General features: G+C 42.2%; 1 protein-coding gene and 1 pseudogene across 10 annotated transcripts in view; both read right to left on the bottom strand.

The window, feature by feature from the left end:
- Positions 1 to 26,442, bottom strand: part of unc79 (UNC-79 domain-containing protein) — a 90,356-nt gene that overhangs the window by 757 nt on the left and 63,157 nt on the right. For 9 of the 10 annotated variants that reach the window (XM_067758300.1, XM_067758302.1, XM_067758308.1 and 6 more), the window contains 8 exons: positions 25,746 to 26,382; positions 25,585 to 25,680; positions 22,160 to 23,497; positions 21,922 to 22,100; positions 15,748 to 15,902; positions 14,094 to 14,806; positions 13,846 to 14,024; positions 12,410 to 12,965 (listed from right to left, as the gene is read on the bottom strand). In XM_067758300.1, the coding sequence (XP_067614401.1) occupies positions 12,410 to 12,965; positions 13,846 to 14,024; positions 14,094 to 14,806; positions 15,748 to 15,902; positions 21,922 to 22,100; positions 22,160 to 23,497; positions 25,585 to 25,680; positions 25,746 to 26,382 (3,853 nt within the window). The remainder of the gene's footprint in view (positions 1 to 12,409; positions 12,966 to 13,845; positions 14,025 to 14,093; positions 14,807 to 15,747; positions 15,903 to 21,921; positions 22,101 to 22,159; positions 23,498 to 25,584; positions 25,681 to 25,745; positions 26,383 to 26,442) is intronic. The other variant, XR_010947874.1, reaches the window with a different exon arrangement.
- Positions 3,535 to 3,628, bottom strand: LOC137238985 (U6 spliceosomal RNA; annotated as a pseudogene).

Raw genomic sequence — 26,442 nt, 5'->3', positions numbered from 1 at the left:
ATCGCTAAGGCAGCGACGGCGCAGAATCATCTAGGCCAACACATCTTTCCTCAACCATTTATTTTGTAATAATTCCCTGAAACTAAAGCCCCATTCCGGCAAAACTTCATACCAAAGTTCGCCTTAAGTTTCAAACACAAATCCGCTTTCCTATGACGAAGGGAAGCAAGTACCGGAACTAGCCAGACTCGTAATCAGCTAAGAGACCTCAGCATACTCCCTGCTGTGAGGACCTTAAACAACTCGATGAAACATACGAAAACCATTTTATGATTATTAGCCGATAGTATTTTTGCATTATTTGGTAGACGGTGGCTTAGTGCAAAAAGATGTGTGGTGTGATTAATGTTGCCACCTTAAGTTACTGGTTCGATAGTGTCTTTGCCTCTTTTACGACAGCACACTGTCAGATACCGATGTAAACTATGAGAGCCTCCATGTCTGTCGTAAGAGGCGATTAAAATACCTAAATAATTCAAGGGGTTGTGTAACTCAATCCTTTCAAGGGGTAGCCAGCGCAATTTCTAGTTTCTCCAACCCAATTGTCAACCTCACCTACTGTAGGAAGGTCCCTAACGCAATTAAAACAAAGAAGACTTCACTGCTTGAATTATGAATGTCGAATTGTCTTTATTCAAATAATTCAGCCTATTTATATTAGATTATTCTAAACATATTCTTACATATCTATTTACATTTAAGCTTACATACTTACATACATAACTACCTTAAACATACATACTTACATACCTACATACTACTCGGCACAAAATATGTACCTACATATATGAGCTGCAAATTTATGGGAAATGCTAACCTTGCCAGTTGCAGGAATGCAAATTGTTGGGATTTAAATTCGTTTGGTTGTGTGTTGTACACGTCTGTTTAATCAGCTAGGCTGTGTCAGCATTAATTCTCAAATGCATTTTTATGTGTTGATGAACATTTAGACTATTTTTGTAGCAGGTTAGAATATTAGACTGATTTAAATATTTTGGATTAAATTGAATTGTTGGCTGCTTACACTACATCTCCTTTTTTTTTAGAATGCTTATGCATTTGGGGAATGCATGAGTATTCTATTTTTGTAAATTAATTCTACTTTTGTATTTTAATGCTTGTAGGTTGAACATCTTCTTATTCTACTAATTTAAGTCTATTTTTGTGTATTTTTATTTGCCTATTCTCTATGTTACTACTAAATTTTTGCTTATCCTCATTTCCTATTCTAGATGTGATTAAGGTGTCATAATTTTTATTATTAGTGTTTTCTTCTTCATCGATTTCTTCTACCTTATAAGGGATTAATGTAAAATTATTGTTTTCATCGATGTTTACTACTTAAAGGGCTCTTTATATCTATTATCTAACTTATGTCCGGATTCATTTTTTACTAACACTACATCTCCTATTTTTATTTCGTTATAGTGAATATTCTTATCATAACTAATCTTTTGTTTTTCTTTAGCCTCTTTTACTAATTTAAAGGCTCTATCCTGTGCTATTTGTAACCTATATTTAATTTCTTTATCGTAAGCCTCATAATTGTACAATGGGCGTACCGTATTTTCTTGTAGAAATTCGTAAGTCTGGGGTTTTTTGCCAAAGATCAATTCGAATGGACAATAATTATGGACTGTAGATGGGGCAGTATTGTAACAGTATGCAAAATATTTGAGATATTCATCCCACACACACATATTCATTGAAAGTTCTATGACTACGTTCAACCGTGCCTAAAGTTTGGTGGTGATACGGTGTAGATGTTTTGTGCTCAATATTGAGAAGTTTACATAGTTCTTCAAACAGGCTATTTTTATATTCAGATCCCATATCCGTTATTATTGTTTTCATACTTCCATAAATTAATATGAAATTCTCGAATATGGCTCTGGCTACTGTTTTTGCATGCTTGCTTTGTATAGGAATTGCTACTAAGTATTTAGTTAAATCACATATTAGAGTGACAGCGTATTCGTTTCCATTTAATGATCTTGGTAAAGGTCCAATTGTATCTATTTGTACTGTTTCGAACGCCTTTGGTGGTGTTTCAGTTAAAATCATTGGTTCTTTTAAATTTTTATAAATTTTATTTTTATTGCAATTAACGCATTTCTTTATGTATCTTCTGATATAATTTTTCATATTTTTCCAGTAATATTTTTGTCTTATTTTATTAGTTGTACGATTGATTCCTGGGTGGCCACCATTAACAGGATCATCGTGATATTTTTGAAGAATCTTTTTAATTTTATCGTTTTCCGTCACATGCACAACCTCCGGAGTTAATGCAATAGTTAAATTTTTGAGAACTTTGGTACCTATTTCTTTAAATGTGTCTACCCGGGCATAATTATCTTTAAACAATTTGTCTCCTAAGGACAACTGTATTTTCTTAATTCCCAAATTGCCGGCTTTTTCCATAAGCCTGGTAAAGAATTGGCCTAAGTCAATCTTCGCCTCAACAATTTGATTTATTTCACTACAAATTTTCTTTCCTTTTTTGAAATATAATTTCGGCGGATCGAAAACGAGCTGGACTAGTCTTTTTACTTCACATTTATTAAGCGCTTCGTATATTATAGGGTTCTCTTTGTGACTTTTCTTCTCTTCATTTTAATGACTGTTATAACTAGAATTCTTTTTAGTTTGCGATCTTGTCGTTGCTTTCATTATTTTACATGCCTGTACTGACATTTCTTTCAACTCATTGATATCTATTCGTGACAGAGCATCTGCCACGTAATTTTCTTTTCCTGCTATGTACTCCACCCCAAAGTCATACTCTTCCAAATCTAGCCTGATTCTAGTTAATTTAGATGAAGGGTTCTCCATTGAGAATAAATACGTTAAAGGTCGATGATCCGTTTTCACTGTGAATTTTCTGCCATAGACATATGGTCTGAAATATACAATTGCCCAATGTATGGCCGCTAATTTTTTTTCGATCGTGGCTTTGTTTATTTCGCCTTTTGTAAATGATCTTGAGGCATAGGCAATGGGTAATTGTTTTCCCTCATATTCTTGGCTTAGCACAGCACCGCAAGCATAACCACTTGTGTCGGTTGTAATAAAGAACTCTTCATCAAAATTGGGGTATTGTAGGATATTTGGACTAACTAGTGCATTTTTTAGGTAATTAAAAGATTTCTCGCAGTCGTCTGTCCAATTGAAAATTACATTTTTCTTACTAAGTCTAGTATCCTGGCGTATTCCGCCCTGGTTTATTTTCTCGGGCGTTTTCTTTTCATCTTCTAGGAGATTTAAATTTTGTCTAGCTAGTTTATACAAAATTTGGTCAAACTAACTCTGATTTTGTATGACCTCTTCTGGGAACATAATTCAATAAGCAGTAAAAAAAATTTTTTTTTTTTTTTACAGCAAAAATATAATTTTTGCTTGTCAATAGGCAGCCGGTAGGTTGCCCGAATATTTTTTTTTTTTTTTTAATAATGGTTAAAGAAATGACTTCATACTTAAGCTAGTGTATTTATTATACTTATAATTATCATGCTCCTCTTGTTTATCACCATTGAAAATGTGGTACGCTTCACGAGGTCAGTGTCATTCTTGCCCTGGGGCTATGCTAATATCGTTCCAATTTTAATGTATTTTCCGTTGAAGTAATTGGCACAATATGCTAATCTTCGTGTATTTTCCGTTAAAGTAATTGCCACAATATGCTAATCTTCGTGTATTTTCCGTTGACGTAATTGCCACAATATGCCAATCTTCGTGTATTTTCCGTTGAAGTAATTGCCTCAATTTTTATTATTGGTGCCCGACTTTAACACCTTCTCTTTTTTTCTCTTCTTTTTACAAGGCTTAGGCTGTAATCAGCCAGAAAAATCCTGCCGGCTATGACATTAGGCTGAAAAATCAGCCAGTAGCATCATAGGTAGGATCGCCATGTAGAAAGATCCCTAACGCAATTAAAACAAATAAGACTTCACTGCTTGAATTATGAATGTCGAATTGTCTTTATTCAAATAATTCAGCCTATTTATATTAGATTATTCTAAACATATTCTTACATATCTATTTACATTTAAGCTTACATACTTACATACATAACTACCTTAAACATACATTCTTACATACCTACATACTACTTGGCACAAAATATTGTCACGGATATTAGCATCACTAAGTTATCCCATCACTAAGGCGATGCTAAGGCCACGATAAGCAGTATTTACGTCAATAATCAAATCATGTATACACATATATAAGGCAGCCGAAATAAGTCACACACAGATGCATTTACTTATACGCCTATGTATGCGCGAGAGACTGCAAACTACAAACATTCACATCAATAATTCAATCATTATGTATCTACATAAACGAATAAATAATTGCGTCTACACATATGTACGTAAACGAACAGCGGAGCGGCAATGCACAAACACATGCATATATCTTATCTGAGTTGTCACAAGAGAGAGCAATAATTTGTGCACGTAGTTGTGGCTGGCGATTTTGTAGCCGAAACAAACTAGTAAGTTCTGGAAATCGAAGAGCCTAGAAGTATGCAGCGTAAACTATAAAAGCGGGGCAGGCGAGTAAGAAGTAATTCAGTTTGAGTTGAGCTATCAATCAGTTTGCTTAAGCACGCGATCTGGCGGCCAATAGTAGAGTTTCATTTGAGTTAGTAATCAGTTTGGTTATTAAGCCAGCGAGTAGCAAAGTATAAGTGTTATTGTGAAGTACTTTAATAAAGGCCATTTTTCCATCATTCAATATTGGAGTTATTTATTCAACAGTTTAGTGATTCGTTACAATTGGTGTCAGAAGAGGAATTGTTGAATAAATTCCAGAAGACAACAAGGATATGGCAAAGTTCAGTGAATTAAAGATCCAGCAACTGAAGAAGGAGTTGGAGAGCCGTCGATTGAATACAAGCGGCGTTAAACTCGAACTTCAGGCACGGCTACGAGAGGCAATGGAAGCAGAAGGAATTGATGTGGAAGAGTATGTCTTTCACCTTGATGGCGAGGAGACAACAAAAATTGAAGAGAGAAACGAAACATCGCAGACGGTTACCAGCACAGACTTGAACATGATTTTGGCTGCAATATCTGCTCAAACATCGACAGTGGCTTCTCAACTGGAATCGCAAAAGACAGATATAACATCTCAACTGGCATCTCAACTAGAAGAACAGAAAACATATATGTCATCACAGATGGAATCCCAAGAGACACGAATAACATCGAAGATTGAAGCACAAGAAACACGTATTTCAGAAATGTCGACACAAATTTCTTCACAATTGGAATCGCAGGAAACCCGTATAACATCAAAGATGGAAGAACAAGAGGAGTGCTTATCATTGCAGGTGGCACAAATGTCTTCACATTTAGAAGCACAGGAAGCAAGGGTAACATCAAAACTGGAAGCAAAAATCGCTCAATTTCAGGCAGAAGTCGATGATTTGAAGGGTCGTATGGAGCAGTTACAATTAAATCGTCCAGCAGTTTCAGCGAGTAATCCAAAGGTAAAAACACCATCCTTTGACGGTTCTGTTCCTTTCCAGGTCTTTAAGCTACAGTTTGAGAAGACCGCAGCAGTGAACAACTGGAATGCGGAAGATAAAGTTGCTGCACTGTTCGTGGCATTGAAAGGGCCTGCAGCGGAAATCTTACAGACGATTCCAGAGTACGAACGGAACAGTTATGAAACATTGATGGCTGCTGTAGAACGACGTTATGGAAGCGAGCATAGGAAACAGATATTCCAAATTGAGTTGCAAAACCGCTACCAAAAAGCAAATGAGACATTGCAGGAGTTTGCTTCAGATATTGAAAGATTGGCTCATCTTGCAAATGCGGACGCACCCGTGGAATACACTGAAAGGGTAAAAATCCAGAGCTTCATAAATGGCATACGAGATGTGGAAACGAAGCGGGCTACATATGCGAATCCAAAACTAACGTTTGCTGAAACGGTATCGCATGCACTGACTCAGAAAACAGCCTCACTTTTGAGTAAGCCAGCGTACAAAGCTCATCGCGTGGAAGTGGAAAAGCCAGACTGGGTAGACGCAATTTTGGAAGCATTGAAGGGATCACAACAGAAAAATGCTGGAGTGATTAAATGTTTCAAGTGCGGCAACCCAGGTCATATTGAACGACATTGCAGCACCGGTTCCAATAGCTTCAACAATGTGGGTGGCCGTAAACGCAGAGCTGAAGGAGATGAGCAAATCTCCAAGTCCACTCAATCGTTAAACTAAAGCGAGTCAGCCGCAAGGTGCGACAGCTGGCTTCCTCAATTGAATTCCCCATAATCTCTATCTCACAAATTGGAAGAAGGTCAAACAATCTTACTGTCGGAGGACATGTGGATGGAAAGGAACGTTTACTGACTGTAGATACGGGTGCATCTCATTCCATCATTCGAGCGGGTTTAGTCAACAAGAAGATAAGACCATTGCATGGAGCAAGATTGCGTACAGCCACTGGAGAAGACAGCACGGTTCTAGGAGAAGTATCATGTGAAGTCGCAATTGGGAACGTCACGGTAGTACACAATTTTATAGTGGCAGAGATTGTTGATGAAATCATAATTGGAGTGGACTTCTTAATCGACCAGGGCATCAAGATTGACATGCAAAGCAAGACGATGCGATATAAGAACATGGATGTACCACTTAATTTCGGCTTCGAGAGAGGCTACAGCAGTAAACGAGTGCTGGTGGAAGAGAGTCAGCGAATACCACCAAAATCCGAAGCATTCATCTGGGCAAAGGTTGATGGAGATTGTGGGACAAACATATTGTGGGTTGTCGAAGCAGCAAACAAATCAGCACTGAACATACTTGTAGGAAAAAGCCTGGCGATGACAAAACAAGATGGACGTATTCCGGTAAGAGTACTCAATGAGTTCAAGTCACCACTCAAACTGACTAAAGGAGCTATTTTGGGAAGATGCCAAGAGGCTGAAGTAGTTATTAACTGTGAACAGCTCCAGGAAGACGTCTCACCTAGTAATACTGATCTTTCAAATGACATCACGGCATGGACGCAGGGGCTAGAGGACGCCTATCAGAGTAAGGCAAAACAACTGCTCCTAAAGTACGCGAACATATTTGACCAGGATGGTTCCAAACCAGGCCGCACCAATGTTGTGAAACATCAAATTGACACTGGAGACGCGAGGCCGATACGTCAAGCTCCACGTAGTGTTCCACTGGCGAAGCGGGAAATGGTGAGTCAAATTATACAAGAAATGAGCGACAGCGGCGTCATCGAACCATCAGCTAGTCCATGGAGCTCACCGGTAGTACTTGTAAAGAAGAAGGATGGAAAAATGAGGTTTTGCGTGGACTACCGGAAGTTAAATGACGTTACGAAAAAGGATAGCTACCCATTGCCAAGAATTGACGACATTCTGGACTCGCTATCTGGTACGAAATGGTTTTCCACACTGGACTTGAAAAGCGGCTATTGGCAAGTTGAGGTGAAGGAGGAAGATAAAGAGAAAACAGCTTTCAGTGTCGGTGATGGTCTTTGGCAATTTACAGTGATGCCTTTTGGACTTTGTAATGCACCAGCTACTTTTGAGGGACTCATGGATCAGGTACTGAAAGGACTACATTGGAAAACATGCCTGGTGTACCTGGACGACATCATCGTATTGGGCAAGAGTTTTGATGAACATCTTAAGAACTTGGAGGAAGTTTTCCAGAGAATAGCTGGCGCTGGTCTGAATTTAAGTCCCAAAAAGTGTACGCTGTTTAAAAAGGAAGTAAATTATTTGGGCCACAAAGTAACTACAGAAGGTGTCTGTACAGCGAGTGAAAAGATAGAGGCAGTAAAGGATTGGCCAAGACCACAGAACCTACATGAATTGAGAAGTTTTCTTGGGCTGTGCACATATTGCCGCCGATTTGTACCAAATTTTTCCAGCGTAGCCCATAGCCTCCATGAGTTTACAAGAAAAAACAAAACTTTTGAATGGAAGAAGGAGCAAGAAGTGGCTTTCCGAACATTGAAGGAGCGTTTATGCACTGCCCCAATGTTAGCATATCCGATTCCAGGAGCACATTTATTCTAGATACAGATGCGAGTGGATATGCTATAGGAGGCGTTTTATCACAACTGGTCGATGGACAGGAGAAGGTTGTTGCATATTACAGCCGTTCTATTGGAAAACCAGAGAGGAACTACTGTGTTTTGCGGAGAGAGCTGTTGGCATTGGTAGAGTGCATTAAACATTTTCACAAATACCTCTACGGCCAGCGATTCCGTGTCAGGACAGATCACGCAGCGTTGAAATGGCTTCTGCAGTTCCGTAATCCGGAAGGACAATTGGCACGGTGGATCGAGCGACTACAAAGCTACGACTTTTCCATTGAGCATCGAAAAGGTAGTACCCATGGAAATGCATGTAGTTTGGAATGCAAGCACTGTTCAAAAGCCGAGGTTAAAGAAGACATTATAGATGTCCGGCTAATGAATATAACATGTACAGATGAATGGGACAAGGAACAGCTAAGAAAGTGGCAGCTAGAAGATGCAGATCTGTCACGTGTTATGCAAGGGCTCGAACGAAATGAAAGACCAAACAGGGAAGAGATGTCAGTAGAGAGTCCCATTGCGAAGTCATATTGGGCACAGTGGAACAGTTTAGAATTGATATCCGGTTGCCTTCATCGAGTATGGGAGAGTGAGGATGGTAAATAAAGAATAAACTGATAGTTGTTCCCAGAAAGAGGATTCCTGACGTGCTCAGCGAGCTGCATAATGGTCCAAGCGGAGGTCATCTTGGAATCACGAAGACGCTCGAGAAGATTAAACAGATATTCTATTGGGTTGGTTGCCGTCAGTCGGTCACTGAGTGGATTGCGAACTGCGATGTTTGCAGCAGAGCGAAAGGGCCCAGAACACGAAGTCATGGCCAGATGAAGCAATATAACTCAGGTGCGCCATTTGAAAGGATCGCCATGGATGTCGCAGGTCCATTTCCTACTAGCAACCGCGGAAACAAATACGTACTGGTGGTTATGGATTATTTCAGTAAATGGCCAGAGGTATACCCAATCCCAAACCAAGAAGCAGAAACAGTAGCAGAAGTGGTTAAAAACGAATGGGTTGCAAGGTATGGTGTACCAATGGAGTTACATTCTGACCAAGGCAGGAATTTCGAATTAGCTGTGTTCCAGGAAATGTGTAAGTCATTCGGTATTCGAAAAACACGGACAACTGCATTGCATCCTCAATCCGATGGTATGGTAGAACGATTCAATAGAACATTGGAGGAGCACTTAAGGAAAGTAGTAGACAAGTACCATAAAGAATGGGATACCCGCATACCATTATTCTTGATGGCTTACCGATCAGCAGTGCATGAGACAACGGGCCAAACCCCTGCAAAAGTAATTTTTGGCAATGACCTAAGACTGCCAGCTGATTTGAAGTTTGGGATAGATGCCAATGCGGAGAGAAATGTCAGGAAATCCACTAGTAATTTGGAAGAAGAGCTAAGAGAAATACATGATCTGATAAGGCAACGAACAAAGATTATGAGTGACAAGATGAAAGCCAGATATGATAAAGCAATTAATTCAGAAGGTTTTCAGGAAGGAGATTTGGTGCTGTTATACAACCCACAACGTAAAAAAGGTTTGTCCTCAAAATTGCAGTGTAATTGGGAAGGCCCATACAAAGTTGTAAAACGGATCAACGATGTAGTGTACCGCATACAAACCATCGATAAACCACGAACCAAAATGAAAGTGGTCCATTTGGAAAGGCTGGCAACGTTTAGATCGAGAGATTTGTCTGACCGGGACGATCAGATTTAGGTGGAGGGCAGTGTCACGGATATTAGCATCACTAAGTTATCCCATCACTAAGGCGATGCTAAGGCCACGATAAGCAGTATTTACGTCAATAATCAAATCATGTATACACATATATAACGCAGCCGAAATAAGTCACACACAGATGCATTTACTTATACGCCTATGTATGCGCGAGAGACTGCAAACTACAAACATTCACATCAATAATTCAATCATTATGTATCTACATAAACGAATAAATAATTGCGTCTACACATATGTACGTAAACGAACAGCGGAGCGGCAATGCACAAACACATGCATATATCTTATCTGAGTTGTCACAAGAGAGAGCAATAATTTGTGCACGTAGTTGTGGCTGGCGATTTTGTAGCCGAAACAAACTAGTAAGTTCTGGAAATCGAAGAGGCTAGAAGTATGCAGCGTAAACTATAAAAGCGGGGCAGGCGAGTAAGAAGTAATTCAGTTTGAGTTGAGCTATCAATCAGTTTGCTTAAGCACGCGATCTGGCGGCCAATAGTAGAGTTTCATTTGAGTTAGTAATCAGTTTGGTTATTAAGCCAGCGAATAGCAAAGTATAAGTGTTATTGTGAAGTACTTTAATAAAGGCCAGTTTTCCATCATTCAATATTGGAGTTATTTATTCAACAGTTTAGTGATTCGAACTTAGCAGAGGATTGCAAATAAGAGGATTTGCAGCAAATTCGTTACAATATGTACCTACATATATGAGCTGCAAATTTATGGGAAATGCTAACCTTGCAAGTTGCAGGAATGCAAATTGCTGGGATTCAAATTCGTTTTGTTGTGTGTTGTACACGTCTGTTTATTAATGTCTGTGTCAGCATTAATTTTCAAATGCATTTTTATGTGTTGATGAACATTTAGACTATTTTTGTAGCAGGTTAGAATATTAGACTGATTTAAATATTTTGGATTAAATTGAATTGTTGGCTGCTTACACTACACTACCCAAATCCTGTTTCCTTAGCAGCCGAGGCTCTGGTAACCCCAAGTTCCATGGAACTAGGAGCTCCTCCGCCTCCTGGATGGCCTAGAAGGTTCAATTTGGTCATACTAAATCGCTCCCGAGAGAGTACTTTAATGGTGCTTGCTACCGGAGCCTACCGAATCTATATCCGGCAAAGGACCATCAACATCGACAACATTCTCCAAAACCTCCGGGGAGTGTCTTTATCGCTACAACCACAACAACAGAAGAAACCGATGTAACCCAATTGTCAACCTCACCTACCCGTGGTGAATCCTGTTACTTTAACAGCCGAGGCTCTGGCGACCTCAAGTTCCTCACGGATATAGGGTTGGAGGGCGTTATGGTCGTGAAGGTTTTATTTGGTCATACAAAACTGTTCCAGAGATGGTGCCTTAATGGTGCTTGTTACCGGAACGTAGCGGATCTGCATTTGGCGAAAGTCCATCAACATCGATAACACTCTCCAAGGCCTTCGGGGAGTGTTCTTATCGCTACAACAACAACAACAGCCCGATGTAATGATATTTGTTGCTAATCAGAATGCCGTAAAGACATTATAATCCTGCTTGTTAAAATCCCCTGCAGTACGGAGGCATCCAGCCTCCATGGCGTCCAGAGGTAATTTTAGTGTCTCCCTTTGCTGGAATCTCGGGAATTGCAATACTGAATGGAATGAATATGCTGATAGTATACAAACGAGGCGGACAGCTCCAGCTGATTTAAGGAGTTGTATAGCGCAAGCGGATTTTTTTTTGTTTCTTTATACAAACGAGACGGACAGCTCCAGCTGATTTAAGGAGTTGTATAGCGCAAGGGGATTCCAGCGCAATTTATTGCTTCTGTTGTTGTATTAGCTTCTCTAACCCAATTGTTAACTTCACCTACCCGTGACGACCTTGTTTCTTTGAAAGAGGCTCTGGCGACCGAAAGTTCCTCATGGCGGGATAGCCTAGAAGGTTTAATATGCTCATATTAATCGTTCCCGAGATGGTCGGGCTAGTACCTTTATGGTGCTTTGTTACCGGAACGTAACGGATCTATATCCGGCAAAGGTCCATCAACATCGATAACACTCCGCTTCGGGGAGTGTCTTTATCGTTAATACAACAACAACAGCAACGAACAAAGGAACGAGAATTATGCTCAAACTAAACAAATCTGCAGTAACAGTACCAACGAAAGTCATCAAAGTTCACTCAGCGGAAGTAAGAGGGATGCCTACTGATGGATGTAGCGTTTGTTAGTCCCGCTTCTGCCAAGCAATGAAGGCATATTTAATGCAGAAAAATAAAAGCACGGGGACAATGTTGTTGTTGTTGTAGCGATAAGGACCCTCCCCAAAGGTACCAAGCCCGACTATCTCGGGAACGATTTGTTATGACCACATGTGACCTTCTAGGCCATACCGCCCTCCCACCCCCTATATCCATGGGGTCGCCAGAGCCTTGCACTGAGTTGGGAGGGGCAGGAGTGCGATGAGTTGATCTCTTTATGCGTAAGCCGAAGCCGAAAAACTTGTGAGTACTAACTTAAGCTTTTTCTATCTGTATGCCATAGAAATCTCGATAAAATGTTTCTTGCAAAAATATATACGGTGAACTCACCTTAGCATTGGGGTTCTGTGAAAAGTCAGTAGTACCTCCCACACCACCAGCTGAGCTCTCCTTTGCTGGAGGCGCATGCGATACTAATTGTAGTATACACGGTGTAACTTTGGCCCAAAATTCAAAAAGTACACCAATTGTATTTCCTTCAGCATTGCTGGTTGTACGTGCAAAATGTTCCAAATACACAGTCCATAGCTGGCAAAGAGTAAAAGCGTGAAAGAGTGATGACATATGTAAAACCGATGTCTTAGACTGCTCTGCAAAACCAGCAAAAATCACTTGAATATGATCGGCAATATGGCATGAGCACTCCTGTGAGACGGGCATAGCAATGGGTGGTGGGGTGGCATTGCCTGTCTGCTGATGATGATGATGTTGATGCTGATAATGCATAGCGGAATGTGGCAAATTGGGTGCAGTCTGTTGTGCTTGCGCATTATGTCTGGCATGATGTTCGTTACGACGTTGTGTTAGCGCCAAGTGCGTGAGGGAGCCGAGAAGTAGCCAAGATAGTAAACGCATATGACCAACACACTCTGTGAACTCTTTGGGACTGTAGGGAGAAATGAGAAGAAATTGCATGTCTGTATGTCTAACAAAAACAAGTATGGACGGGACTGTCTTCGGCTCTGCCGAAGACTTCATGCCTTTCATGAATGGGGCTGAACAATAATCTTATCCCATTCGTAATCTCCACATAATCGGATATATAGAATATATAGTGAACAGATGTACATACCTAAACGATTTTTAAGATAAATATAAAATAAAAAATGGCAAAAAACCCCCTTATCTGAACGATCGGTTGTATGGTATATATATTATATATAGCTCCAATCGAAATGCTTTTTACAGGAAATCTTCTATGATATATTAGAATATATATCACCAAGGTTCACGTTTTTATATTCGAAACTAAGGGAGAAATGGCCAAAAATATTTCTATCTGAACGATCGGTTGTATGGGATATAACTATATATAGCTCCGATCAAAGTGATTTTTTCAGGATATCTTCTATGTTATATTAGAATATATATCACCGAGTTTCACGTTTATACTTTCTAAATTGCGGCAGGAATGACCAAAATCGTCTTATCTGAACGATCGGTTATATGGGAGATATATGTTATAGTAGTCCGAACCTACCGGATCCGACAAATGTCTAATATAATACAAAAATACATCCTTGTGCCAAATTTCATTGATATATCTCAAAATTTGTGGGACTAGTTTGCGTTCAAACAGACAGACGGACAGACGGACGGACGGAAGGACGGACATGGCTATATCAACTCAGTTCGTCGCCCTGATCAATTCGGTATACTTAATGGTGAGTCTATCTGCTATATTTCTCAACGTTACAAACATCGGACCAAAGTTAATATACCATTTCATGTTCATGAAAGGTATAATTATTTCCTCTATGGCTTACCCCTGCTGCAGTGACGATGGCGCATTATTGAGCCATGGCAGATAACGTGAGCTACTTTTATTGTCACGTGAATTGCCGCGTGACATTTCCAATGCAAGATATTGCGCCACTGCGCCTTTCAATACGCCACCCAATGTATCTTCACCGAGTCCATTTTGTACATGACCATTTTTAAAGTTCTAACAAGGCGAGAAAAGTTTTTGTTTAACGTTAAAGGATATGCAAAAGTTGTATCTTTATCGACGTACCTTGATTTTACTCAACGTATGAAAATCGGCCAGAAAGTCAATCACATCATTGACATATTGTCGCATACATTCCGACGCATTTGTATTTAGCGGTGGCGCGCTATCAGGCATCCCGGCAATAGTACCAGGCGGCAACGTGCCACCGGCATCGTGCAACACAAATCCAATGATCATCAATAAATTATTGTCGGGTATGTTGGTTTTGAATTTCAAAGCTTGTACAAATTCGAATATTAATTGACGACAGAGTAACATTTTGTCGCGATCCTTTGCGAACGAGCGCATATTCAGAGTGCAAAGTTCATACAAAGTATTATATTCCAAATTCGTATTTTGCACACAAAAGCCAATAATTTTGGAATAGGGATCGAGTAGGGTCTTTGGCACAATGTTCAACTTCAAAGTGGCAACGATTAAATCAAGCAAATGTTCAGGATTACCCAAATTTGGTAGTAGTACAATAACTTGGCGTAGTAGTGATTCCATAGCTTGCATAGCCTGTTGCCAAACGCCTGGACCAGTTGTCAACTCTGTTGGTACACAATGCAGATATTCAGCCATATTTCGAAAAATCACCGGCAGTTGCTCGATAGGTAAAGATTTCTTCGATTGCAAAGATTCACAAACCATATAAAGTGGATGGGTTGCATTGAGCTCCTGAAAGTCTTGCAAAGCGCGAGCAATGCTACGAAATGAATGGTGGCGTACTTTCACTGTTTGGTTGGAGGAGAAGTAGGAAATTAATAGAGCTCATAGTGATAAATAAAATAATTTAAAAAAAATTTTTAAGTTAAACGTTTTATTGAAAACAATACTTACATGAAATAATAATAATACTAAAAGCTAGAAAATAATTAGGTAGGTCCCAGGTACTAGTCATCACACTCCTCATCAATCTAGGGCGTTGATCAGAAAATTAAATAAAAGCGTTGTACGCGTCAAATTTCTATTGATAGTCATATATAAGACCAACTGAACCTTAATAAGGTTATGCTACGCCTCACATTTTTAAAAGTTTTTTCACGCGCCCAACGCTTTTATTTGTCTGATCAACGCCCTAGATTGATCAGGAGTGTGATGACTAGTACCTAGGACCTACCTTTTAGTATTATTATTATTTCATGTAAGTATTATTTTCAATAAAACCGTTTAACTTGACCTTTTTTTTTAAATTATTTTGTTTTCAAGTTTTTAGTCTTTATTTAATTGCCTATTATTTCTTATTCTATTTAGTTCATTTAGTGACTCATTATTACAAGGACTGTTTCCTGACAATTTTTTACAATCTAAGTCCTCAATACATAATCCTTCCAAAGACTTTACTCGATAATCGAGGATAGATCGAATAAGGGACGACATTTCAATTTTTATTTGTAATGTACCTGATTGGCAATACCCGCCAAGAAAATTGCCTTCTACATATTTTTAAGAAGTTTATATTAATATATATTGTGATTTTGGGAAAGAGGATGAATTGCTTAATAAGTACGATCCTTTAAAACAATCAAAAATACATCAAGAAAATGTGTAGAAGCAATTTAAAATTACCCCTCAAATTGGACATTACAAATAAATTTCGCAAAAAGTATGAAATGACGTCTCTTATTCTATTTATCCTCTCTGATAAAACCGTTTAAAAGAGCAAATTACTTACTTTTCATTTGCGTTTGGAAGACTTGCAAGAAAATGCCATTAGGTGCCAATTGATGTAGCACACAGCGTACGAATTGTAGTGCTACTGCTTGAGCACTGCAAACGAGTGCTGGCCCATTTTCACCCTGCCAGGAGTGTGTGGAAGTCAAACAGATTCTGCAAAATTAGAAAATATTTATTTGTTACATTTACTCTAGTCATCTAGTTAAAATGTCTCAAACATCTTATTCCCCATCCCCATCTAGTTTCTGCCTTTGAAACAGCTTTTCATGGGAGACTATTGGAGTACCTTAACTGAGAAGTTCAAGTTCTACTATGATGAAAAAATTGAATTGCCGGATCTTCATCTTGTAGCAATTCTTCATGTTGTTGTTGTTGTTGTTGGAGCGATAAGGACACTCCCCGAAGACCTTGGGGAGTGTTATCGAATTGATGGACCTTTGCCGGATGCAGGTCCGGTACGTTCCGGTACCAAGCCCGACCCTCTCGGGAACGATTTGTTATGACCACATGCGACCTTCTAGGCCATTACGCCCTCCCACCGCCTAGATCCATGAGGAGTTCGGGGTCGCCAGAGCCTCGGCTGTTAATGGAACAGGATTCGCCACGGATAGGTGAGGTTGACAATTGGGTTTGGAGAAGCTATGTATTGCGCTGGCAACCTGAAGGGACTGCGCTACACAAACCCCTTGAATCCGGTATTTTAGTCGCCTCTTACGACAGGCATACCTACCGCGGGTATATTCTCAGCCCCTAACCTGCTGGATCAACAATTCTTCATCCCATCCAATAGTTGCGATCACTCATAAATTGCCATCGACAACATCTAACGGAATTCTAAGAATACTTGAAATTTCAATATTGCGATTGAAAAGATGTCTGTTAGATTTCTGAGTCTGTCCTTGAGAGGCGGAACTTCTTCAAGTCCGGTGCGTTTCTAAGTATTAACAGTTTAAGTATTTCCAGCCTCACAATGAAGACATAAGACATCCCGTGGTGTTGTTGTTGTTGTAGCAGTGCTTCGCCCCACCTAACAGCCGCGACCGATCACAAATTGTCATCAATATCCTCTAACGGGAGTCCAAGGAAATTTGCTGTTTCAACAGGGGTGGACCCTGGGGAGTATGCGTTCCTCTTCCACAAGTTTTGGGTACTTTTCTTTGAGTACTGGATTCACCGGGCAATTCCTGACATAAAGGTCCGACGCCTGTTGGTGGAGTTCACCAAGGACCTGCTTGTGTTTTTTTGCTTCATACGGCTGAGTTCTCAGGTGCCGTATTTCCTTAAAATGCTTACGGAGATGACTCCTTAAGCCCCTAGGCGGTGTTGGCTCATCAATCAGATGTCTGTTTGGATGCCCAGGTTTCTGGGTATTCAACAACAACTGTTTGGTTAGCATCTCATTTCTCTCACTGATGGGGAGTATTCTCGCCTCATTATGTAGATGGTGTTCTGGGGACATAAGAATACAGCCCGTCGCGATTCTGAGCGCAGTATTTTGGCAGGCCTGTAGCTTTTTCCAGTGGGTAATTTTTTGGCTTGGCGACCATATGGGTGACGCGTAGCACGTAATCGGCTGGCTAATTGCTTTGTTCGTAGTCATGAGCGTTTTTTTATCTTTTCCCCAAGTACTGCCAGCGAGGGATTTGAGGATTTTATTACGGCTCTGGATTTTCGGAACAATTGCGGCTGCGTGCTTACCAATATGTACATCCTGATCAAACGTCACATCCAAGATTTTGGGGTGTAGGACAGTCGGTAGCGTAGTGCCATCGACGTGGATGGTCAAAATAATCGACATTTGGGACGTCCATGTTGTAAATAAGGTCGCGGAAGATTTAGTCGGTGATAATGCCAAGTTTCGCGAGGCGAAAAAAACTGGAGAGATCAGGGAGGTAGCCGTTTATTCTGTTGCAGAGCTCATCGATCTGTGGGCCTGGGCCTGTGGCCATTATTGTGCAGTCATCGGCGTATGAAACGGTAGTGACTCCTTCTGGTGGTGAAGGTAGCTTAGATATGTAGAAATTAAACAAAAGTGGGGATAGGACACCACCCTGTGGCACCCCTTGTTTAATTCTTCTTGGTTTTGATGTTTCGTTTCTAAATTGCACCGATGCCTGCTGACCACCGAGATAATTTGCGGTCCACCTTTTAAGACATGGGGGAAGGGTAGACCCTTCCAGGTCTTGCAGTAACGTGCCATGGTTGACCGTATCAAAAGCTTTTGATAGGTCTAGCGCTACGAGTACTGTTCTATGGTGGGGGTTTTGATTTAAACCGCAATTTATCTGGGTGCTGATGACATTTAGCGCGGTGGTGGTGCTATGGAGTTTTCTGAAGCCATGCTGATGACAGGCTAGCTGAAAATTTGCTTGGAAGTAGGGGAGCAAAATGGCTTCAAGCGTCTTTGCTACTGGCGATACGAGAGATATCGGACGATACGACTCTCCTATGTTAGCTGGTTTCCCAGGCTTTAGTAGCGGGACCACCTTGGCCATTTTCCATTTTTCGGGTATGACAAAGGTGGAAAGAGACAGGTTGAAGACATGTGCTAAGTATTTGAAACCCTCTTTCCCTAGGCTTTTAAGCATCGACATGGCTATGCCGTCTGGGCCCACTGCTTTGGATAGTTTAGCGTGCATCTTCAACCTCTCTGGCGGTAATGGCAATTGGTGACGTGCTGAATTTATGTTTATGTGCGTGTCTGTTGGCCCTCCGTCTATCGTTGTCGACCGTAGAATGCATTACATATTGACGGCAGAAAGCGATCGCGCATTTTTTCGAATCCGACAGCACTTTATCGCCAAAGGCGATGGACACTTTGTCATTGTGCTTAGACGGATTCGATAGAGACTTTGCGGTGGACCAAAGTTTACCCACACCGGCAGAGAGGTTACAACCTCTTAGGTGCTCCTCCCATTTCGCCCGCTTGTGTTCATCCACAAGCAATCTGATGCGTTGGTTTATATCCCTTATTTGGGGGTCGCCTGGGCCGAGCTGTCTTATAAGGTCACGTTCTCTCGCTAAATTTGCGGCCTCCGCCGGGAAGTGGGGCCGAATTTCGGGAATTCTCCCGACGGGAATGAAACGTGCGGATTCAATGACCTTGCGGAAAGCACGCTCCCCTTGGCGGGCATCAGTCGGGATAGGGAGGGCAGCAAAGAGGTTGTCTGTAAAAGATTTGTATTCGTCCCACTTTCCTTTTTTTTAAGTTTATGAAAGTGCGTTTTTCTGTAACGATGAAGTCGGCGGTACGCTGGAACGAAATAAGTATAGGCAGGTGGTCGGATGCCAATGTTACCATCGGCTGCCAATTGACGCAGTTTACGAGTTCTGCGCTCACGATGGAGATATCCGGCGAACTGTGACAGCTTCCTACCATACGTGTGGGGGCGTCTCCGTTTATTGTGCAGAACGTCGTTTCTTCTATTTGATCCGCCAACATCTCACCCCTACTGTCCGCCCGCAAGTTTGAATGTCATAGCTCGTGATGGCCATTATAGTCGCCTAAGATAATGCGATTGCTGCCAGTGAGTAAGGCGCAAATATTAGGGCGGTATCCACTGGGGCAACAGGTGGTAGGAGGGATGTAGATGTTGATGATTTCTAGGTTTCCATCGCCTGACCGGACAGATAGGCCTTGACGTTCTAAGACGTTGTCCCTGCGGTCGATGCCAGGATCAAATATATGATATTGCACAGAGTGGTGTATGATAAACGCGAGGCCGCCTCCATTTCCGCTCATGCGATGTTTTCTGTGGACATTATACCCAGAACAGGTTTGCAGTGCAGATCTTGCTGTGAGTTTAGTCTCTTGAATCGCAGCAATGCGGATGTTGTGCCGCCTCATGAAATCGACTATCTCCGTGATCTTCCCAGCTAGTCCATTACAGCTTAACTGCAGAATTCTGAAGTGCATAGGAGGAGACGTCGCCACTCTGGGAGTAAGTGACGGGTGACCACGCCTGGGTTGAGGAAGGCCAGGACGCAACTGCTGTTGTGGCCCTGGGACTGGGCGTCCTTGGGCAAGCATTGGGGAACCCGGTAGATTGTGGTTTGGGACCTGGCAACATGGCGCAATGAAACCCGTCGGGGGGTTGCCGTCGCGGAGACCAGAACATCTAAGAAAGTGGCACCGCCCAAGGCATGAGCTGCATTGGGCGGATGTCGGAAACATATATATTCTGTGCTGGCAAACGGGGTTAGGGACTAAGAGTCTGTTTCCCTGATCTACACGATTGCTGCCGGAAAAGAGGGGGAGAAGACGGTGGCAGGGACTGATGCTCAGCATTGCTACCGACTCTACTACGGAGATAGTAGTTATGAGTGGTAGCAGCTGTTTGAGTTGTTGGCGCCGCGGGGCGCGAGCAGCAGCGGGTACTAGTTGTGGCTTGCTGAGCAGCCCGGCTGCTGGAAGGTAGTGGGGAGGCGCTAAGGCGTAGCCTACGGGACGTCCTTGGATGTGAACAGCAAGGAGCCACAAAAGATTTATAAAAGTTACGTGGACGTCGGGTTTTGGGATCAAGCCCAGAACAACCTGTCCGATGCAACCACCCCTTACACGAAAAGATTCTGTTCCGGCAGATGCAGCAAAGCCATTTCTCAGGACCGGGGTCAGGAGACGGACCCGGATTGGATTCGATACCTTCCCGGAGCAAGAGAATATGGAGCAGTCCCGCTGCAAGGAGCTGGTGGGAGGATGACAATTTGTGGGAGGGACGCAACAAATTAAATGGGGTTACACTGAAATGACAGTCCTTGGTCGGGAAAAATCCCGAGTCGCTCCGGTACATAGAACCGACTGCCTTGGGAAGCGCCGTGGTGTGGTGGTAACGTGCTCCGCCTACCACATCGAAGGTCCTGGTTTCAATAACCGAGCAAAGCAAAACAAAAAAATTAGAAAAAAGTTTTTCTATGCGGTGTCGCCCCTCCGTAGTAGTTTTGCGAACACTCCGAGTGTTTTTTCGCCATAAAAAGTTTATCAGCGAAAATTCGTCTACTTGTAGGTCCCCTTCCACGAACTGACTTGGGAATTTTTGTTACGTCTTTGAATTTTAGGTAAAATTGCGGCTCCATGCTCTCCAAAAAGCGGTTCATTATGGAACGTCACACCACAATAGTTTTGTATGCCGGGCGGCTAATAATGTAATGCCATCGGCTTGAGTGACCATTGTAGCAGACATTTGCCCAGTCCACATCATAAATAAGGTCGTCGAGGACTTGGTCGCTGATAAAGCTAAGTTAAATAAAAAAAATTATAAAAAATAAAGCTAAGTTACGCAGGCGAAAAAACTGAAAAAACAAGGGGGATAGTTGGTAATTTTACAACTTAGCTTATCATTGGGATGGCCAGGACCTGTTGCCAATATCTGCAGTCATCGGCGTAGGAGAGAACCGTAACCCCTTTGGGTGGGGAAGAGAGTTTCGACATGTAATTTCGAATCAAAGGGCACCAAAGGACACCAGCTTGTTTAATTCTTCATGGTGTTGATATTATGTTCCTGAACTGGATTCATTCTGCCGACCTTACAGATAATTTGCCGTACAGATTTTAGGAATAGCTGGAAGGATAAACACTTCCAAGTCTTGCAGTAACGTGCCGACATTTATTTGTATGTTGATGAGTGCTATGAAGTTTTCCGCGGCTATGCTGATGGTTGGCTAGTTGTAGGTTTGCGGTGAAATAAGGTAGCAGGACGTCATCAATTTCTTTGGCTACTGCCGAGAGGAGAGATAGCGGACGATATGAGCCTTCTTATTAGAAGTACCTCCCTCGCAATTCCCAATTTATCAGTGATGACGAAGGTGGACGGAGACAGGATTAAGACTGGCGCCAGCTAACTAAATCCCTCATTGCATAGGTGGGCATGGCAAAACCTACCGGGCGTACTGCTTAAGATCATTTAGCAAGTCTGATGGCTTCTTCAACCGCTTTGGCGGTGTGGTAACGGGAGACGCACTGTGTTTATGTTTATGTGCGCGTCTGTTAGGCTGCCACCTGAATTTGTCAACCGGGTAATGCAATACACATTGTCGGCAGAAAGCTCTCGCGCATTCCTTCGCGTCCGACAGCACTTCTGCAAGAGCTAGCTTACTGTAAGCGGTGCTTTATGGAAACACTGTGTCTCTGAATGAATGCGACTCTTTAGAGAAGCACAAATATATTTTTACTAACCTCGATGTAAGCGTAAGTATCTCGGGCAGGAAAGGTGCTGCCATCGATGGTTCTCGGTGTATGAAAGTACCAAGAATGATAATCAATATCCCAATGTCCTCATCCGTATATTCCTCAATGAGAGCGCCACAGTCACTGCAACGATCACAAACAGTATAATCTCCTACGCGACGAGTGCTCTAAAGAAGAAAGGAAAAAGTTATAAGAAAAAAAAATACGAAACTTTAGAGTGACTCACTGTACGGTTCGGCTGACACGCTGCACCGCTATACCCATTACCATTCTCATTGCTCTCTTCCGCATCTTCGCCCACTTCTTCTGGCGGTTGGTATGGTGGTGGTGGCCAAGCACCCGCAAAGCGTGAACGTATGTCTGGTGTGGCGCTAGCATCAACATTGAACGGTGCTAATTTTTGACGTGGACGTTTTGTAGCTTCCGACTTGCTCGTAGTAATATGCATACCACTTGTGCCTGCTTGCATAGTTGCGCTAGTTTTGGTTCTCACCTCATGCGTAACGTTCTTCAATATGGATGAATGTAGATCTTGTTGAGCAGCGCCAGGTGCATTTGGTGGCGATTCAAGCGCCACCTGTTTAATAAGACGACGTGGTGATGTGGTACGGCTACTGGGAGTTACATCATCTTTGGTACTCTCCGATACATCGAGACTGTCTTGTTTCAAATGACTTATGTCTGGTAGGTTTAGACCCTCGCGTAAGCGATCAACTAAACCACCGACAGACTCGTGTGTGCCAATTGGAAGTAAACGTTCGGGGGTAGGAATTTCGAGTGTGGCTATATTTTTTGGTGTCGGTAGTTTACTATTATCCACTTCATCCACTGGATTTGGCATTACACTCATTTTCGAAAGTGGGGACTCAGGCGAACCAAATGTTTTGTCCGAATGCTTGAGTGATTTTCCGCCAGGATTTCGGTTATGATTAGCGCTGAGACGAGAGTCATCGGTACAAGTGGAGGAAGATGAAGTGCCAGCGCTGCATTCGACTATGGTCTTGTGTCGACCAATGGGTTTTTTCACAGTTGAGGTAACAGCCTGAGTATGTCTCTGTGGTTGCTGTTGTTGTAGTTGCTGAAACTGCTGTGTTTGTTGCGAAGTACTTGGCTGTGGTTGCTGTTGTGTTAGACGTTTGTCGGAACTTTCAGTGCTACTATTAGTCGAGCGATTGTCATTACTGGATGTCAGAGATTTTGAGTTGCTATCAATGTATTTGGTTTGTAAATCATGGAGAGCACCTAAAGCTTTGAGATGGTTTGTGGCAATGGTGGCAAACATTTTCGAAGTAGAGGCGGCTGTATTCTCTAGTGATTTGTTACGCACAGTAATTGCGCGATGTACATCAACGGGCGGACTTATAATCGCGGTCTCAGCAGCACTATCGCTACTAACAAGCGGGGTAACTATCATGCGTACGCCTTCTTGCAGACTATGACGCGCATGTGTAGTGACAACGGTGGTACTTACAGCTTCTTGTATGCCTGAAGCTCTAATTTTTGTTGTGTATGTGTCACCGGTTTTTGTTGTAATCATTGATTTGTGGCATGTCTTGGTATGTTTCTGGAAAGAAGCGAAAATAAGTCAGTAAATTTTCATCATTGTTTTAGTGCTTTATGGGGATATAGAACTCATATAGGCTTTTACTTTCTTTCTAGATAGCTGCGAGGTTAAATTGTTTAACCGCACATCCTTAATCGAAGCAATTTGCGCTTGGAAGGCGCTACAATGATCGGAAAGCTTCTTCCCATTCAACTTCGACCCATATGCCAACAAGTTAAGTAGTCCACTGCCCCAGATGAGACTCTGCTCTTATTCCTCTCTTTAGGGAATGAAGCTTACACATGGGATAGTTGTTGGCACAAAATAATCTGTTCGGTCAAAGCTTTGAGTGCTCGTCACAATGCTGCAATGCCCGAAAGACAAATAAAGCGAAGACTCTTTAACTGCCGCGACACTCGCAATATCCATCGGATGTAACTGCACCCGAAAATTCAGTGTAAGGACACCGTGTCCAACGCGTTTCACCACATGGCACAATATTGAAGATAATTGGTTCTTTTCGACAGACCACTGCTGCACTGAGTCCACAGGATAGCCTACTGTTCAATCCAAACTCTAAATATTTAGCGTTATCAAAAACTATGAGCCATACTCTCCCAAATCGAGGAAAGTCTGAAAGCGGGAATCTTAAAGCTTCCAGATCCACCTTTTGTACTACCACTAACTTGAGTGGAGGAGGTGAACCACCTCCTTTTAGTTTACCTCTGTACACACTTTTCTCGATTTCGACCCCATCGTAATTCGCTCAGATAGCTCTCTTGCACAGAAGCTTCTTAATGCATTTCACTATTGTGACTCCTCAACTAATCAGGGCCCTGTGCTAACAATGTTTTGACCTTGCTCTATCACAGCTGTTTTTGTTGTTGTAGCGAAAAGGTTACTCCCCGAAGGTTTTGGGGAGTGTTATCGATGTGATGGTCCTTTGCCGGATACAGATCCGGTACGCTCCGGTAACACATCACCGCTAAGGTGTTAGCCCGACCATATCGGGAACGATTTATATGGCCACATTATACCGTCAGGCCATCCCTCCCTCCCCACCCCAAAGTTCCTTGAGGAGCTTGGGGTCGCCAGAGCCTCGTCTGTTACTGAAACGGGATTCGCCGCTCGAAGGTGAGGTTGAAAATTGGGTTGGATAAGATATATACTGCGCTACGCAACCCCTTGAACACCCTCTATCCCAGCTTCTGTGCCTTCCTTGGTAAGAAGTGAGATACGCACTCCGTGTTGAAATTAGCACAGGCGGAAGGTAGTAGTTCTTGTTTTTGTTGTAGCGATACGGATACTCCTTTGGCATGACCACATGAAACCTTCTAGAGCGGTAGATCCATGGGAAAATTGGGGTCGCCAGAGCCTCGGCTGTTAAAGAAACAGGATTCACCACGGGTAGGTAAGGCTGACAATTGAGTTGGAGAAGCTATATGTTACGCTGGCAAGCCCTTCAAAAGGTTACGCTACACAACCCCTTGAAACAATTTGGTATTTTAGTCGCCTCTGACGACAGGCATACCTGCTGCGGGTATATTCTAAGCCTCCTAACCAATTGGGGGCCGAAAGGTGGTCATCTCTAGTAGTAGGTTCCAGCATAAAAATATCCGTCAAATTAGTGTCATAGCATGCCAGTCATAAAAAATAAGGCTAAGTTATGGGCGTTCCAGATGCGTGGTACCTAGGAGTAAGCTATGCTTTACATGAGATTGCCTGAAGGTTTGAAAGGTAATCATATGGTTCCCATGGCAGCGGGGCTAGCACCAGCAGGTGCTAGTACAGAGGCGATCAGATCATTTTTTGTAAAGGTGAATCTGCCGACCTCGGTATAGCCGGGGAGTAAGACTGTCCCAACTCTAGCGTCTTTAGGGGGATGAAGCTGCTAGCAAGGATGCAGTGTACGGGATGCTAACCTCGGGCTAAACTATTACGAAGTATACTATTTACTCAGGCAGTAAGGCGGTTATAGTTATACATACATATATGATATAACAAAGCGCTCCCTGCACAGTATCCGTGATGTCAATGGCTATCGGGGATATTTTGAAGTCACTTACAGTATCATAAATTTAAATTGAATAAAAAAAGTCTGCACTTACATCCTCATATTCAAGGGCACGTGTTGCACGTACCCGCTGCAAATCTCCCTTAGTCAAAGGTGTTTCTTCAAAATGCACGGTGTCGTCAAATGAACCCTGTTCAAAACAAATTTTCGTTATGTAACATTTTCATAGATTCATACATATCTTAACCCACTTACCGGTGCACTACTGCCATGTAAAGTGCTATCAGATAAATCACTTTCTGGAATTGCAACCAATTCTGATTCGGTTTCATCTGCCTCCAAACTAGAGTCGTTGTATTTACGGAAAGCGTGTTGTAGTTTAGGTGTAAAGGCGACATTTTGTCCTTTGCTCTTGGAGGCGGCGCTCGTACCCTCCGATGGAAACATTGGACTGGCCGGTGGACTTGGATCTTTATCATCGGGATCTGTACCCAATGAAGGTTGACTTGCATCACGTGAACGTGATGTACCCTGTATATCCAATATAGTAGTGGTCGGTATGCGACGACATTGATGGAAATGGTTACGGAGACTATTCATAACCATGCGTATGGCAGAAATGACGTAGGCGCTGTGTGGAGGTTGAGTGTAGGAATATTTGTAGAGTACCACAAGAATTGTAAGCATCCAATTACGACGTGGATATTGTTCCAAATACCAAAGTGAATAGTTGAAGACTAAATTCTGATAACAATCTGCGCCGGTATTGCTCGGATTTGGAGCGTATAAGATTATTTGTAAAACCGAAGGTAGAATGAGACCACCGATTAAATGATTTTGGTCCAATACTTGCGGTAAATTGGCTAAAAATGCATTGAAGACAGCGGAGGCGCTGATATTATGAATAGAGAAAGAAAATGAGGATGGTCAATAGAAAATGTAATGCTTTATT

This window comes from Eurosta solidaginis, chromosome 1 (genome assembly GCF_040869045.1).
Source record: "Eurosta solidaginis isolate ZX-2024a chromosome 1, ASM4086904v1, whole genome shotgun sequence".
NCBI classification, from domain to species: Eukaryota; Metazoa; Arthropoda; class Insecta; order Diptera; family Tephritidae; genus Eurosta; species Eurosta solidaginis.
Note: the sequence above shows the minus strand (reverse complement) of the source record. Positions and strands in the feature narration are given on the sequence as shown.